This window comes from Neocloeon triangulifer, unplaced genomic scaffold, assembly GCF_031216515.1.
Source record: "Neocloeon triangulifer isolate White Clay Creek 2 clone unplaced genomic scaffold, ASM3121651v1 ptg000012l, whole genome shotgun sequence".
Lineage (NCBI taxonomy): Eukaryota > Metazoa > Arthropoda > Insecta > Ephemeroptera > Baetidae > Neocloeon > Neocloeon triangulifer.
Genome location: NW_026775554.1, coordinates 10,420,549 through 10,434,902, shown reverse-complemented (window position 1 = coordinate 10,434,902; position 14,354 = coordinate 10,420,549). Strand labels below are relative to the sequence as shown.

The 14,354-nt window shown below is 36.9% G+C and overlaps 1 protein-coding gene across 13 annotated transcripts in view; it reads left to right on the top strand.

Moving 5' to 3' along the window:
* Positions 1-14,354, top strand: part of LOC132197273 (uncharacterized) — a 92,213-nt gene that overhangs the window by 27,963 nt on the left and 49,896 nt on the right. For all 13 annotated transcript variants that reach the window (XM_059620442.1, XM_059620446.1, XM_059620444.1 and 10 more), the window contains exons 2-3: positions 13,587-13,695; positions 13,895-14,117. In XM_059620442.1, coding sequence (XP_059476425.1) covers positions 13,587-13,695; positions 13,895-14,117 — 332 coding nt within the window. The remainder of the gene's footprint in view (positions 1-13,586; positions 13,696-13,894; positions 14,118-14,354) is intronic.

Sequence of the window (14,354 nt, the reverse complement as noted above, 5' to 3'; positions counted from 1 at the left end):
TTATGGTCTTTTCAGTAGGACTAAAAAATTTTAAATAGTCGCGATAGTCGCTCATTTTAAAAATTATTATCTCCAGGACTACAGTCCAATTTGGGACTGTTCGTTGATTCATTTGAAACAAAAATAATGTTTGTTTAATTCCGTTCGTTAATTTTTTCATGCAATTCCAATCACTTGCGTCCGATGCCAGTTTTGATGTGCATCAAATATTTAATAAGATTGACACGCGTTCCAGTTGTTGAGAGTTGGCTTCGGCGAGATATTTTATAAAGTTTTCAATTTTTAGTGATAAATTAAGGTCTTTTCAGTAGGACTAAAAAATTTTAAATAGTCGCGATAGTCGCTCTTTTTAAAAATTATTAACGTTTGGCTTACAGTCGAAATTAGGACTGCTCGCTGATTTGTTTAATACAAATTATTTATTCTGTTTTACATTTGCTTTTCAATCGACTTACATTTCTTGTACAACCGCAACCAGCATAACTAATATTTCTCCGTGAATTTATTTAAGGAGAGAACAATTGCTGCAAATAATTTAATAATATTATTTACGTAATAGCAGTTTTATTTTCTTTTGTGATTTCAAGAAACTGTGTTAATTGACTAATGTGAGTTAACAGCAAGAGACTCTCATGAGCGCTGAAGAGGTAAAAAAATTTCAACACCCATACAGTTACAGTTCTGTCTTCTAAAATTTGTTAGTTCAGTGTTGCTGTGGATTTGAACCTAGTTAATCTACTTTTTTAAATGTCAAAGGAATTAATTTAAGTAACTCCAAATGTTTGTTTCAAACTTTAAATAACACAACTTGAGCTAATGAGAGAGGAAAATTCTACATAAACTCTGATTTTAATACTTTCTTCGCGCACGCCTTCATTTAAACTTGATCCGACCGCAACGAGGAACATGGAATGAAAGATTTTTCGCGCGACGGGTGGGCATTTTTGTGAAAAGAAAGTACCGCAGGTGGTGCAATTCGTTCGCGTCACGCAGAGGCCGTCTGCGATCTCGGATTATTCGCACAAAGCGGGCGGAAATCCAATCCTAGGCGTGCCTCGTCGGTGTCGGCGAGGATTACACGCAGAGCATTCCGACGACGAGTCATTAACGGGTGCAATTTAAACGTGCCTCGGCGGCCGTCGGAACTCAAACAAGAGAAAGACGACCCCGAAAACAAACGGCGACCGATAAGCATCGGTCCCGTGTTTATCGAGCAATTTGCTCTTTAATGGTCGCATGTGCGTGAATCGGGAAATCAATTTTCAATTAAAATGTCGTTTGGCGCCATGGCGGGAACATAACGAGCTCCAAGTTCCACATGGCACATAATTGGTTCCCAAAGCGGCCTGTTGGGGCAAGATTAAGACTTTTATCATGTATTGTTTGTGTGGGTTTGTATCTGCAAAGCTTTTAATTAGTCATTATACGGGAAAAACTGGGAAAAACGAAATATAATAATTTGAAAAATTCTGGAGTTTTCGGCTTTGAAATATTTCCGCGATCAGAAATCCATCCAAATATTTACATTAAAGGCGTTGGATTTTCAAACTTTCCGTTGAATTAATCCTCTCAAAGCAGATTTCTTCTTTCCTTTTATCTCTCTCCGTTTCTTCGTCCGCAATCTGTGCGCCACTTGAACAAACTTCTTGCCTGAGTAGGAGTGCGGCTCGCGAAGAAACTCCGCCACACTTTTATCATTCCACGTTCGTCGAAATGCGCAAAGAAAAACGACGAGGGCCGGCGAAACCTCTTTGCCTGATTGCTCCATCGCACTCGCAAATCAATGTTGATGTTGCCGCCCTGCTAGCTCTCGAAAAATAAACAGGCCAAACGAACACTTGGAGCAACAGACGAGCAGAAATAATTACGCACTTGTCACGCGTCGCCAACCGGCCATTGAGCACGCAGTGAGTGACAAGAGTGTCAAGCTTCTTCGCAGTTCAACAGCTCTTTCGTCCCAACTCGCAAAAGTATAATAATAAGGTCAAATTTGTTATATAAGTTTGCATACTACACATTTTTGGGTTAATTTATTAAAAAAGCTTTACGTTTTTCACAAAAAGGGTTGTGCAGTAACTGAATTTTAAAGTCTTTATTGAAAAATAAACTTTTATCATTAAATTTAATAAGTCTCATCCACCTAAAAAGTACAAAATATATTTCAATGAGTGGTAAAAGTTTATTAAAAAACATGATTAAAATTATGTTTTTTTTTTTTTAATTTAGCACTTAAAATTTGCAACTTCAGTTTCTTTCTTCCTTTCTTAATATTTTATTTTAAAACGGCATTTTTTTTTAAATTAACAATCATGCTTGAAGATATTGCGGGTAGCGAGACTCTTGCCCGTTTGATGCCCGCGGCAACTTACCTATGACATTTCCAACTAGCAAACGGTGCGTTTCGGTCGAATAAATCTGCTAGCTTTTCGCTTTGACTCCAGAGAGAGACGCGAAGATGTTGAGAATAATTAGGCCACCGTGCTGCTCTCGTCAAATATTAATTTCCGAGCGCAGATGGGATGCAGCAGCCGGTACGTGTTTATTTGCAATTTGATAATTCGCAAACTCGTAGGCAAAGGTCGTTTGCGAGTGTAGCGTGTCTGCATATACAAGTACGCGGTTTGTTTTAAAAGGTGGCCCGCAAATCAAAAGTGCGACAGCTGACTCAACAAAACACGCCGCTGTGTTTGCCTAAAAGTGTGTGGGACGAATGAAAACTGTATATGATCGTATCTTTCGTCGTCAACTAGCAAAATTTTGCTGGAGACTCTCAAGATGTGCATTGACGAAAATTCAAAATGATGAGAGCTGGCCTGGCCATGTATATTTGAGCAAGTCACTTATAAAACAAGAGTTAATTAATTCCAGAAAAAAATTCTTTGTCAATGAGTTAAAATTTTAAATTTATTTTTCGTTTGCCATTGGCGAATTATTTTATTTTATTTTAGGAGAATCCAGATTATCAAAATTTATGTAAATTCGTGTAGAAATTTAGTTTACCGCTTTTTGTAGAATATATTATTTTTTTTAATGAAAGCATGCAGAAGATATTGTAAGAAAGTTTCAAAGAACTTAGCACTTACATAAGTTCAAATAATAATTAATTTTGAGCTAGTTCTATAAATTAGGAAATTCCCTGAACTCGGAATTTTCCAACATCTGCAAGTTTCGTTGCTCTTCTTATTATTAAAGCCATCATTTTTCATCACAATGTAAAGTTTGGGTAAAATGATTAAGCTTTTAAATTATTATTATTTAATGTTATTTTGTTTTGCGTTCCAGATTTATCTCTTTCACTCTAATCTGAAAACCGTAAATCCGACCGCAAATAATTGGTATTAATAACTCTAAGGTCTTTGGAAATAGCTTTGGCGTTCTTATGGGCTTGCAATAAACGCAAAAGCCCATTAGGGATTTGATCCCAATGTGTGCGTGTGTTTACGTGCGAGCCTTCAAAAGCAAACTTCAAAGCGGAAACCGTGAGTAGTTAATAGGGTGGATCCTCGAGGGTGTAGCCGGCTCGGTGGTTTTAAATAAGCCCCCGATGCATGGATGTCTTTGAATAATTCGCTTTTCGGGCAGGGCATTACTTATTGAAAGCAGTGAGGGATGCGTAATTTGACGTGCAAGTGACAAATTCTCGCTGCGACGTGGGACGAAGTGAGCGAGGACACTGCTGGTGATTCGAGAAATTGAGCGAGCAGCAAAAGAGAGGAAAAGTGACAGTGCAAGCACCGAAATAAATAAAACACGTCGGCGGCGACAAAGCGAGGCAGCGGAATTTCTCTTGGCAGCGGTTTTGTCCTCTTAACTATTGTTATTGTCATTGCAAATAATATGAGAGAGGAGAACTGGAGAAGCAATCAACAAGAGTGGAAAAAGAAAGGGACTAACTTCCTTTCAAAAAATGAAGTTCGAGAGTTCATAATCTTCCAAAGAATGAAAACATCAGAAATACTAATATTAAAAAAATAATTTTCAGAGTGTGAAATTTTAAATTTACATAATTTTTAACTTTTCAGAGCAAAATAAATTTTATTTTTACAAGCGTTATGTCCTTTAATTTTAATGGAAATTTAATTTTGTAAAAAAAAATATTATTTTTTCGGATTTCTGCGCAAATTGCTATATACTCTACTTTTTATTTCTTAGATTTTATTAAGGACACCAAATTTGTATTTCAGTTTTAAATAGTATTCATCAACTCAAGTTACTCAAGAATATAATTGAATTTCTAACAGGAGACAGAAATAAAAACTTCCAGAAAAATAACAAGTAAAAAACATTCTTACAAAATTTTCATTCATTTAAATTTGATAGTGTTTGCAAGTGATTTTCGCCATTGTTACACTTTTTAATCATGTTCCGGTTCAGAAGTAAGGTGACTATAATTATTATTTCAAAGCGAGAGATAGTAGCGCAAGCTTCGTGCAGCATCCCTTTTATTAAGAGAGGGTTGCACCTCTCAGCTGAGGGCACCCCTTTCTCCCTGACCTGCTTTTGCACCACCTACGCCTATCCAGCACAATGCAGCTCTTGGCACAGAAAAACGCGCTATTTCTGCGCTGCTCTCTCGGCTGATGGTGCATTAGGCTGCTGCATAATTGAGGCGCACTTAAATAGGCATATACTGTATCCTATCGATTTATTGTTAATTTCATGCGCGGCTTTAACGATTTCGCTGAAACCATTTGTTCGCGCGGAGATAGAATTTAATGTCGTGGCCGAGAATAGAGTTATTACTCGCGTTTTATCTCGCACCACTATCTAAACACATTTTCGTGCAAACCAAAGCAACACGCTCTGTGAACATTGATATTTTTAAATGGTAATTAATTGCATTTTGATTTTTTTTCCATAACAAAGACGAAAACGAATGCCAGGGAAACTGAAAACTTACTTTTAGAATTTCAGCCTACACACATGGAAATAATAATTTGTAAATTAGATGTGTGTGCTTTTTAAACATACAAAATTAGAATAATGTTATATTGTGTAAAAAGTTCAAAATATTTCGTTGAATATTACATTTATTTCGCCTTAAAACTCAGAAGCGGACGAATGTGTTATGCAAATTGTATACTGCATCACATTTTCCTTGTTTCGCGATAGAAATCTGAATAAATAAATATGTAGGAGAACAAAGGAGGAAACAAACATACTTGCACGCACATTGACGCTTTGAGCACGAATTGAGCAAAAAGACTGCGACGACGGAACGTCTTTTCACTACGAACATCCGCTAAATAGAATATTCAATGGCGTTCATGTGAATGAAGAATAAGCCTATACCAAGAGCAGCTCATCCCTTTTCTCGCCCCCGAGGAGACACTTCCTTTTTGGAAAATGACACGCGCCTTTGCGAATCCTCAAAAACTTGCAAATGGAATTTCCTTCTGCTTTCTGATGCGCTTCTTTTGATAAATTCAGTTATCCGAGAACGAGGATGAAACGAACGCTGCTCACTTTTCTACCTTCAGAACACTTCCGGCTTCAGAGAATTATTTCCTGTCATACCTTCTCAGAACAGCGCCGGCAGAATAAGAATGAAACGAATATTCACCGTCACTCTTTTAGTTTTTCCACAGCTTTTCCTGGTTGAAAATACTGAAGAATTTCGGCTCTTTCATTTCAATTTCTCCAAAAGTAATTAAATTTTCAAGAATAATTTCTTTACATTCCTTATTAAAATTAATCTCAATAAAAGATGAAAACTTAAAATATCCGATTTCTTTTTAGTGAGAAACAAATTGATGCTTTCATATCAGAATAACCCCCTGTGATATGCTTTCAGCTTGTGACACGTTGAAAGGAATACATTTTTCCCCAGTCATTTCCAAAAAAGGCAAAGAAGGAATGAGTGACGGAGCGAGAGGGTAGGATTTCTCATCGTTGGTGCTCGCGGCGAAGATAATATTATACCTCATTTGGCAAACTCTCTTTTTGCTCAAATCGCATTAGATGACAGAATCTCATATCTGGGTATAAAACAAGTCATTTTAAGCAAAGGATGAGGGCATTACGACTGCGATTCTGCCTAGTATAAGTTCAAATCATGACTAACTTACATTTGTTTACTTTGTAATTTTAAAATTATATTATTAAGCATGTCTCAAAAAATCCTTTATTGAGCATCCCGAAAAAAAATAGCAGCTAGTAATGGAAATTTTTAGAAATTTTCCGCATTGAAAATAGGAACAAATGAAATGTGTCCTAAAAGTGTTGGAGTGGAAAAAGCAGTGCAAAAAAGACAGGATTCCATTTTTTTTTCTTTCCGCTTTTTGCGCATGACGATTAATTAAATTTTGGTCAACAATAGGGGCCCCGCCGCCGAAAAACGAGAGACTGCGCCACGCCAACTAACTCACTAACAGCAGGCGCTGGGCAAATTTGAGCCGCGCGCGCGGCGGGCACCCGAGGAGGGCACTCGAAAAGGTCTGGATCGATAGCGAGGCAGGGTGCAGGGCAGGCCGTGTTGCACGCCTAGCACGGTACCAACACACGCCTCGCTCGCACCCCGACGACGACACACGCATTCAATTTTAGCCGCCTGCATTAAAGATGAGTCGCGCAGCCTCAAGTAGCTGGCTCGAGAAAAAATAAGAGCGGAAAAGTTTTTTGTGGAAAGCCGCTGCCGCGTGCGTGGCCCTGTGGCCCAGAGTAGCTCCGACGCGGGGCTTCTTTTCCAAGGGAAATTCTCGGGAACCTGTTGAATCAGCCGGCCGGGTTGCTGCACTCCGCCCACGGTCCCGGACCACTGGCCTCGCCACCAAATTTTAAACAGAGAAAAAATTTGAAATATTATTTTTTATGTTCAGCAATTTTTACTTCACTGAGAACATTTTTAATATATTTCCAAAATTAATAAATCTCATATCGTATATTTAAATATTTTCCAAAGGAATAAGTTGGCATTCAAGGGGCAAAGCTATAATTATCAATTATGATAAATTAATAAAACCGGCTTTTCCACTCTTTATAGTAGTTTATATTTTATACTGTTAGTTATCAGAAAATAGCTTGCAATAATTGTTTTAATTATTTATTGCAGCTTTAATTCATGGGAAAATGATAAATACAAGAATCGGTAGTCAAAATTTAAACGAAAAATAAACAAAATATTTAACAATTGTTTTTGCCATTTTTTGGATTCAAGATATCTAACAATAACAAATACAAGTTTAAACAAGTTGTAAATTTAAATCCTATAAACCAAACCAAATGTTTGTTTTTGACCATGATTTAATATAAATTTGTTAATATTTCAGCACATGAAATTGATTTTTATGCCAATTTTGAAAATTTATTCTATTTCCCGACTGAAAAATGGAACTCTTTATATCTCTTTAATAGTTAACTCCTCCCCCCAAGAATACAGCTTTATTAAAAAGTAGTTTGAAAAAAACCACAAACAGGTTGCAAAGTTAAGTTCCGCATGTGTCTGTTGTACGCGTCACGCGTTTCAAAATAATTTCCCAAGCATGAGTCGCTGTAAAAAAAGTTGGAAAAGAAGGAGCCCGCGGCGAGATGAGACGCAGCTCATCGCGTAATAAATGAAAGTCGCACTGTAAGAAAAAAATGAAAACGTTGCTTATCTGCAGTGAATAAAGATAATTTCCACTCGTTTTGCAACACAAGAGAGCCTAGATTGAACATGATGGTTTAATTAAAAAGTTGTCTGAGCCTTTTCCTGCAAACGACGCCTGCAGAGATGAAACAGAGACGCAAATAGGTACTCGGCAGTTCGTACTGCTGAGAGAAATGCAATTTTTCCGAGTGCCTCACAATTGTCTAGAGTGCGTGGTGCATGTCGCTGCGACCCACTTTTTGAGTGCTGCATGTGGTTTCAGCCAGCAAAACCAGAGAGGGAATCGGTTGCTCGCCGAGAGCAGCGTCGACCGATTTGCATTGCTGTTGAAGAGATGCAATTACTTAAATGCTTATTATCTAGTAGATATAAAAAAATAATCATAATCTTTATAATACTTAAAATGTTTATTAGATATATTTTTTTTTGCAATTTTTTTTTTTTTAATTTTTTTTGTATAGAAATCAATTAAAAGTAAATGTTTATTTGTTTATACCAGCAATTTTTCAGGCTCAAACTTTTCATTCAAATTATATTTTATTAATAATATTCAAGCAAAATATATCATCATGTTAACAATTTAATAGTAAAATATAATGCTTCTGCTTCTCTAAGCCTATCAACTATTTAGTTGAATCAGTTTACATATAAATATTAATTTTTCAATTTATGGTACAATTAAATTTCCAATTTAAAAATAAAGTTTACCAAGCGTTGATAATTTTTTGCCGATGCATGAATTCCGCTTTTTTTATACAGTGTGTAATTTTTGTGATGTACCATGAAAGCAGAAAAATATTTAAATTTCCTGTTTGAGATAAAAACCAGTTACCAATACTGAAGTTGCAAAAAAAAAGCTGGAATGACAACATTTATTTTACATATTGTGCCAATGTTTTAATGGTTAAATTCTTATAACTCAAATGCCCTTTTCTCTTCTACGTAAAAAGTCTGCTGAAATTTTGACTTTTGTTTAGTGTCAGTTTTTGTTCACGATCGGAATTAAGAGCACGCAGAAAAAAGCGTCAGAGGATGGCGCCAGTCAATTTGGGAGCGAAGCCTCGGTGGAATTAGGGACCCTCGCTCTGGCTGCAGTGACGAGTGGGTATCTCTGCTGCCACGGGCGACAAATAACGAGTTTACTCGCAGAGTGAGTGAGAGAGGCGAGTCAGTGCAATGATAGAGCAAACAAAAAGCTCCACAGCCTCATCAGCAGCCCTGTAATGAAATTATTTCAGAGCGCCCCGCCGCATTGATTTTCGTTCAGCACAGAGAGATGGAAAAAATTACACTCCCGCGAAGGCGACAGAAGAAAATCAAGCAGAGGAAATGGAGATTAATTGCGGGCAATTTGTCACGGCGAGGTGAATTTGTACCACCATAGAGAGTGCAGCAGAAGCCGCGCGGTGTGCACTTCCTTTTAGCCTTGTTAAAATGCAACCCACGCCGTGTCATGCGGGGCGACAGATATGCCCAGAGAGGGGTTTTCACCTTGGATTTTCTTCCTACCTATTTGTCAAAAAAGTAGGTGTGTCTTCAAGGATTTCTTTAACGAAAAAAGAAACTGAAGCGTGGCCTCTTTCTTGAAAGAAAATTTTCAAGTGTGCAGACCTCTCAAATATTTTACAGTGGTTTAAAAAAAAACACGTTTCCATAAATTTTACACTTTTACAAAATATATTTTACACTTAATTTACAATTTTAAGTAAAAAATCAATACCATATCTTTAGAAAAATAATAAAAATAAAATAAAGATGGAAAAAGTGATAAATATCAATTTTATTGAAATACTTGTGAAAGTTAAATCTTTTATTATGTATTTTATCCATTATTTTTATTAGTTATTTGTTATTTTGAAATCACATTTCTATTGAATATTTTATTTCAACAATACTGATTACTTTATTTATATCAAAATTTACAATTTACTTTTATTTATTTCAAAATTCATAGCATTTTGTTATTGTATTGCTACTGTTATGTAAATATAGTTGTTTACTTCTACAATATAGTTGTGTGAATCAATTTAAATATTTTTCTTAGTCTGTATCATTATCAAAGGGAGGATTTAAAATTTTATATGTTTATCTATAAGAAAGTAAAACTCAATAATGGTATATTTTGAAGGTGCGTGCACGATGATAAAATAATAAATAACACATTTCAAATAAAATTTAGCCAAGTAGGGTTTGCAAGGAGCTTATCAAGATTGTAACAGATTGCTCTATAGACACTCTTATAATAACCACGCTAATAATTTCTGAGAGGCAGGTGAAAAGACAATGCAACTCAAATACCATAAACTAATCCAAATTGACGATCGGCTGAACGGTGATTAGAACACTGGCGAACACGTTTCCAGCAATCACCGTAAGAGCTTAATCGTGCGCAATCTCTCGTTAATCAAAACGCAAATTAACAATTCAATGGCTCGTCTAACGGCTGCAGTGCGCTAATCGCACGCGCGATTAATCAAAGTCGCCGATCACTTGCGATCAAAACACCGACTGCAATGCTGCAGCTTGCGCAAATAGTAAACGTTTGCAGCTGGCGCATATTTTTCGTGAATTAACACGCCACGGTTAATGATGTGTCGCGCTTAACGACACCTTTGGCCGCCGTAATTAACGCCCCGGCTGCGCAACCCATCAAAAACTGATGATTATGAATTGAACCGGTGGCGGATCAAAGTGTGGGTGAAGCAAAGCAATGCAAAGCTCGCACTTTCAAATTAATGCCGATTTATTCCTGCTAATTTATTGACATGGATTTTTGGCGGGCACAGGTATTAATGAGAATTGCAATCAATAACAGGCAGACTACATAAATATTTTGATTGTATTAAAAAATTTAAAAAATTTTACCTCATTTTGAGATGTGTTGTTTTACTTGTACATAATTTTTGCATTATAAAAAATACCATTTTTTTTAAAGTCACATTAAATTATTAGTAGAAACTAAATTTAAAATAGTTAAGTTAAATAAATATAAAAAAGTCTTGTAAATTTTAAAAATTCATTACTATTTTTTTTTTTAAATAGAAAAAAGTGACTTAATAAACAAAAGTCATGTAAAATTGAATTTTTATTAGCATATTTTATTTTCATTTATTTAAAGAATAATAATTTGCTCAAAAACACAGCTTTTTGTTTGCTGCACACAGAGTTTTCGTCTGTGCCGAACTGGAGATCTCGAAATTCCACAGTGTCGAAATCAGCAGAAAAGCGCACTCAAGCTAAAGCGCGGGGCAAAATCCAATTTAACTGCCAGCGGCTTGGCGGAGGAATTCGCGAAAAGAAACCACTTCAAGTCGCAGCGCCTCTCTTACCTGCGCTGCAAACAAATAAACGGCTCCTTTTCGCCGGTGTGCGACATTCTTGCTTTGTGACACACATTTTTCCCCTTTCATTCCACCTTGTCCTGTCACAGCGACGCGTTGTGTCTTTTCCATACGCGTGTGAGTGGCACTTCAACTCAGAGTGAATCACGCGGAAACTGTCCTGTACGCGCATCGTTGCTTTGGGGCAACAAGCGAATCTGTGCAAAATTTTGGTGAGACTCTTTCAAGCAATCAAATATTCATTCCTAAACTTTTTGCAGATTCTGAATATTTTTTCCTCGGTTTTGAAAAATACAAAATGAATCTTAAAATAAACAAGCCAATTTATTTAACAATGCAATATTGAAAAAAATTTCATTTTAATTTTCTAAGCAATTCTAAGCAAGTTTTCAAATAAACTAATAACAGTAAATAAGCCTTCACAAAAATTGTTCCTAATTTTTATTCTGTCAAATCAACCTTAAAATCTCACTCAATTACTGGTATGAAATATTAAAAAATTCCTCAACAGATAAAATTTCTTACTTCCATTGGTTCTTTAATAGAAATTTAGCTCTGCATTGTGAAAAGCTTTTGATTCTGAGAATCGATGCTTTCGAATCTCATCGAGGAATTCCAATTTGCCAATCGCTCTTGGTTCATCTCGTCTTTCATGAAAGTAGGGTCTGCAAGTTCTCGCATCAATAGCTCGGCTGATCTCTTTCAATCCGTACTTTTTGCGGAAAGAAACGCCAATAATCAATTCTCATATCAATCGCATTGGACGCGGCCGAGACGTATTTTTTCCCCGGCCGTGAAGGAGAGGAACGTGCTCGTTAACGCCACTTGATCATCTCCGGCGTTAATTGAGGGCCGCGTGACGTCGGTAGAGAAAAAAGAAAGTCTTACGCAATTGCCGAGATCACACAGAATCGAGTCTTGGTGATAAATGGGCTTTGAGCTAGACAATGTGCAGAGTCCGCACAAAGATAATGAGCTCGGCGGGCGTTATTATAATGCAGCATTATAACTCCATGATGGATGACCCTTGGAATAAAAGCAATCGCGTGTCACGATATGCTCGAGAAAAACAAAGGAGACGCGATAGGAAAGCAGGGTAGATAATAAAAGCGCGTGTCAATACGGGGAAAAGCACACTTTCGCAATCGCGAGCGAGACGAGATGCATGACTTGCGACATTTTCCTCCTGTTCGTGCAACTTTCCCAGCAAATAATGAGGTCGCCAGAGTCTATTTCTGCACTTGTGCTGGAAAAGTGCGAGGTTGCGCTTCCCTCAAGGCAAGGAAACTCACCGAGTTGATTTTAAAAGAGAAATTATGTTTTCGGTCTCGAAGATAAGGATTTGGATTTGGAAAAATCCCCTTGCTTATATTCCCGAGAGCAAATGTTGTTTTTCCCTCTCGCTCGAACGTGCAAAAGAAAATGCAAAGTATAAGGGCAAAGAAGCAGCTTGCACTTCTCTTCGAGCCAGATTTCGGAGAGATAAAAGTCGACGGCACCACTCGAGCTCTTCCCAACGCCCCTTATCGCTCATTCACACAAAATTTGCCAGCGACACGATTCCCCAAAGCGAATAAAAGTAAGATAAGCAGCCGGGCTTTGGTCTTCTCTGCGGAATCTGAACAAGCTCAAAATTTATTCTATGGCAGCAAAATGGAAATTCTCTTTCAATAACAATATGTAAATGGAATTGAGAACGAAAAATTACTAACACTATAAGAATATAATTAATGAATATTAAAAAAAATTATAACATTAAAAAATCTGCGTTCACTATTGAAAAAAATTGCAGTCGTGGGTTTAATTTGTTTGTTCAAATTTAAATTAATATTATTTTTGCTTAATAGGGATAAATAAAGTAGATTTGGAATGTAAGAGAAATTATTCATGCTTTTTTTTATTCAGCAGAGATAAAAGCAGGAAAGAAATTTTTGCGGAGGAATTACCAACATTAACTTGGTTGATTCATTTCTGCCTTTGGAATTCGCGACCTGCGCGTGTTGGTATTTAATTAACTCAGTTCAAACATTGACTTTCTTCACGTTCAATTATGGCGCGCGGGAAGCGCTTTTGCTACAAATGTTCCCTTTGGATCAAAATTTTCCTTGGGAATTATGCTTTTTAATTAAATACACATTTCAGACTGGATTCTTTGCTCTTTCCTGCGAGGGACCCATTAAGGTTTTATAATTAATGTTGTCCCTGGAGATGACTGATGAGGCTGGTTATTCTCAAAAGGACTCTTCTGCTCTGTTATAAAAAAAAATTATTCCCTAGAGAGGAAAAATTTTATAAAAGTTGTCATGATAATTAAAATGCATTTTGCGGGCCTCAAAGGTCAAGGGTTGAGATTTGGAACGCACGCGATGGCCAAGGCGTATATTTTTATCCAATGCATGTTGACTGACAGTCTGTGTTTGCGCTTTGGACAAAGAAAAAACATTACCCGGCCTCCGGCCACACACGTAGGATTGATAATGGCTCTGCAAACAACTCGGAACACATTTAATCTATTTTCTGGCGTATTGACCAAAACATAAAAAGTAGCCTGACAAATAAAGGCCAAATGGCATTAGCAGCCGTTTGAAGCTGCGGGCGTTCACCTCCTCCTCAACAGTTACAAAATTGAGACTAATTATTTTGCTTATTTGTTGCAGTTTCCGACTTCACTCAGCAGTTGAGTCAAATTTATGAGCAACATGCTGAGGAGTTGCAGCATCTGGTGGAAGGATTTCGCAAGAAAAATGCTGAACTACGGAAAGAGAGGCAAGTTTTTAATATTATAAAGATCTCATCCATGAAAAATTCAGACTGGCAAGGAATGTTAATGTTAATTTTTTAAATAAGGGATAAAAACTTTGTTGCCATATGTTTTTTTTTTCTTTTTTGCCCACCTCCCAGTATTTCTTGAAATTTTCCAGATTTTCCGCATGTCTTGTTTAAACTTGTTCCTTTCGGCCCGCAGGCCTGCGTGCCCGAGCACCGTATTCCACGCCTGGGAAACTTTGCTCCAAGAAGTGGAGATTGACTCGCAGGCCCACAGTGACATTGCCAGTATACTGGGCCGGCAGGTCTCGCGACCGCTGCTGGAACGCTCATTTTACCGCAAAATACAATCCAGAAAAGTGTTCACTCACCGAGAGAGCTACGACACCATCCTCCATAAAACAGAAGACATGTTGACCAAGGTAGAACAAAAACAAGACATAATTTCAAATGTTGACTCCAAACTGTTGAGTCAAAATGAATGGTTGATAAACTGATGTGAAAGAAAAACAAATTTTAAAGGTTTAGTGAATATCTTTCAAGGTAGAACGGCCTCCAATAATTTCAATAAAACAAGAAATTTCAATTGAAAGCTTATTATGGTATTTTATTCTTTATAAAAAAAATTGAAATTAATTTTACCAAACATATCTTTTATC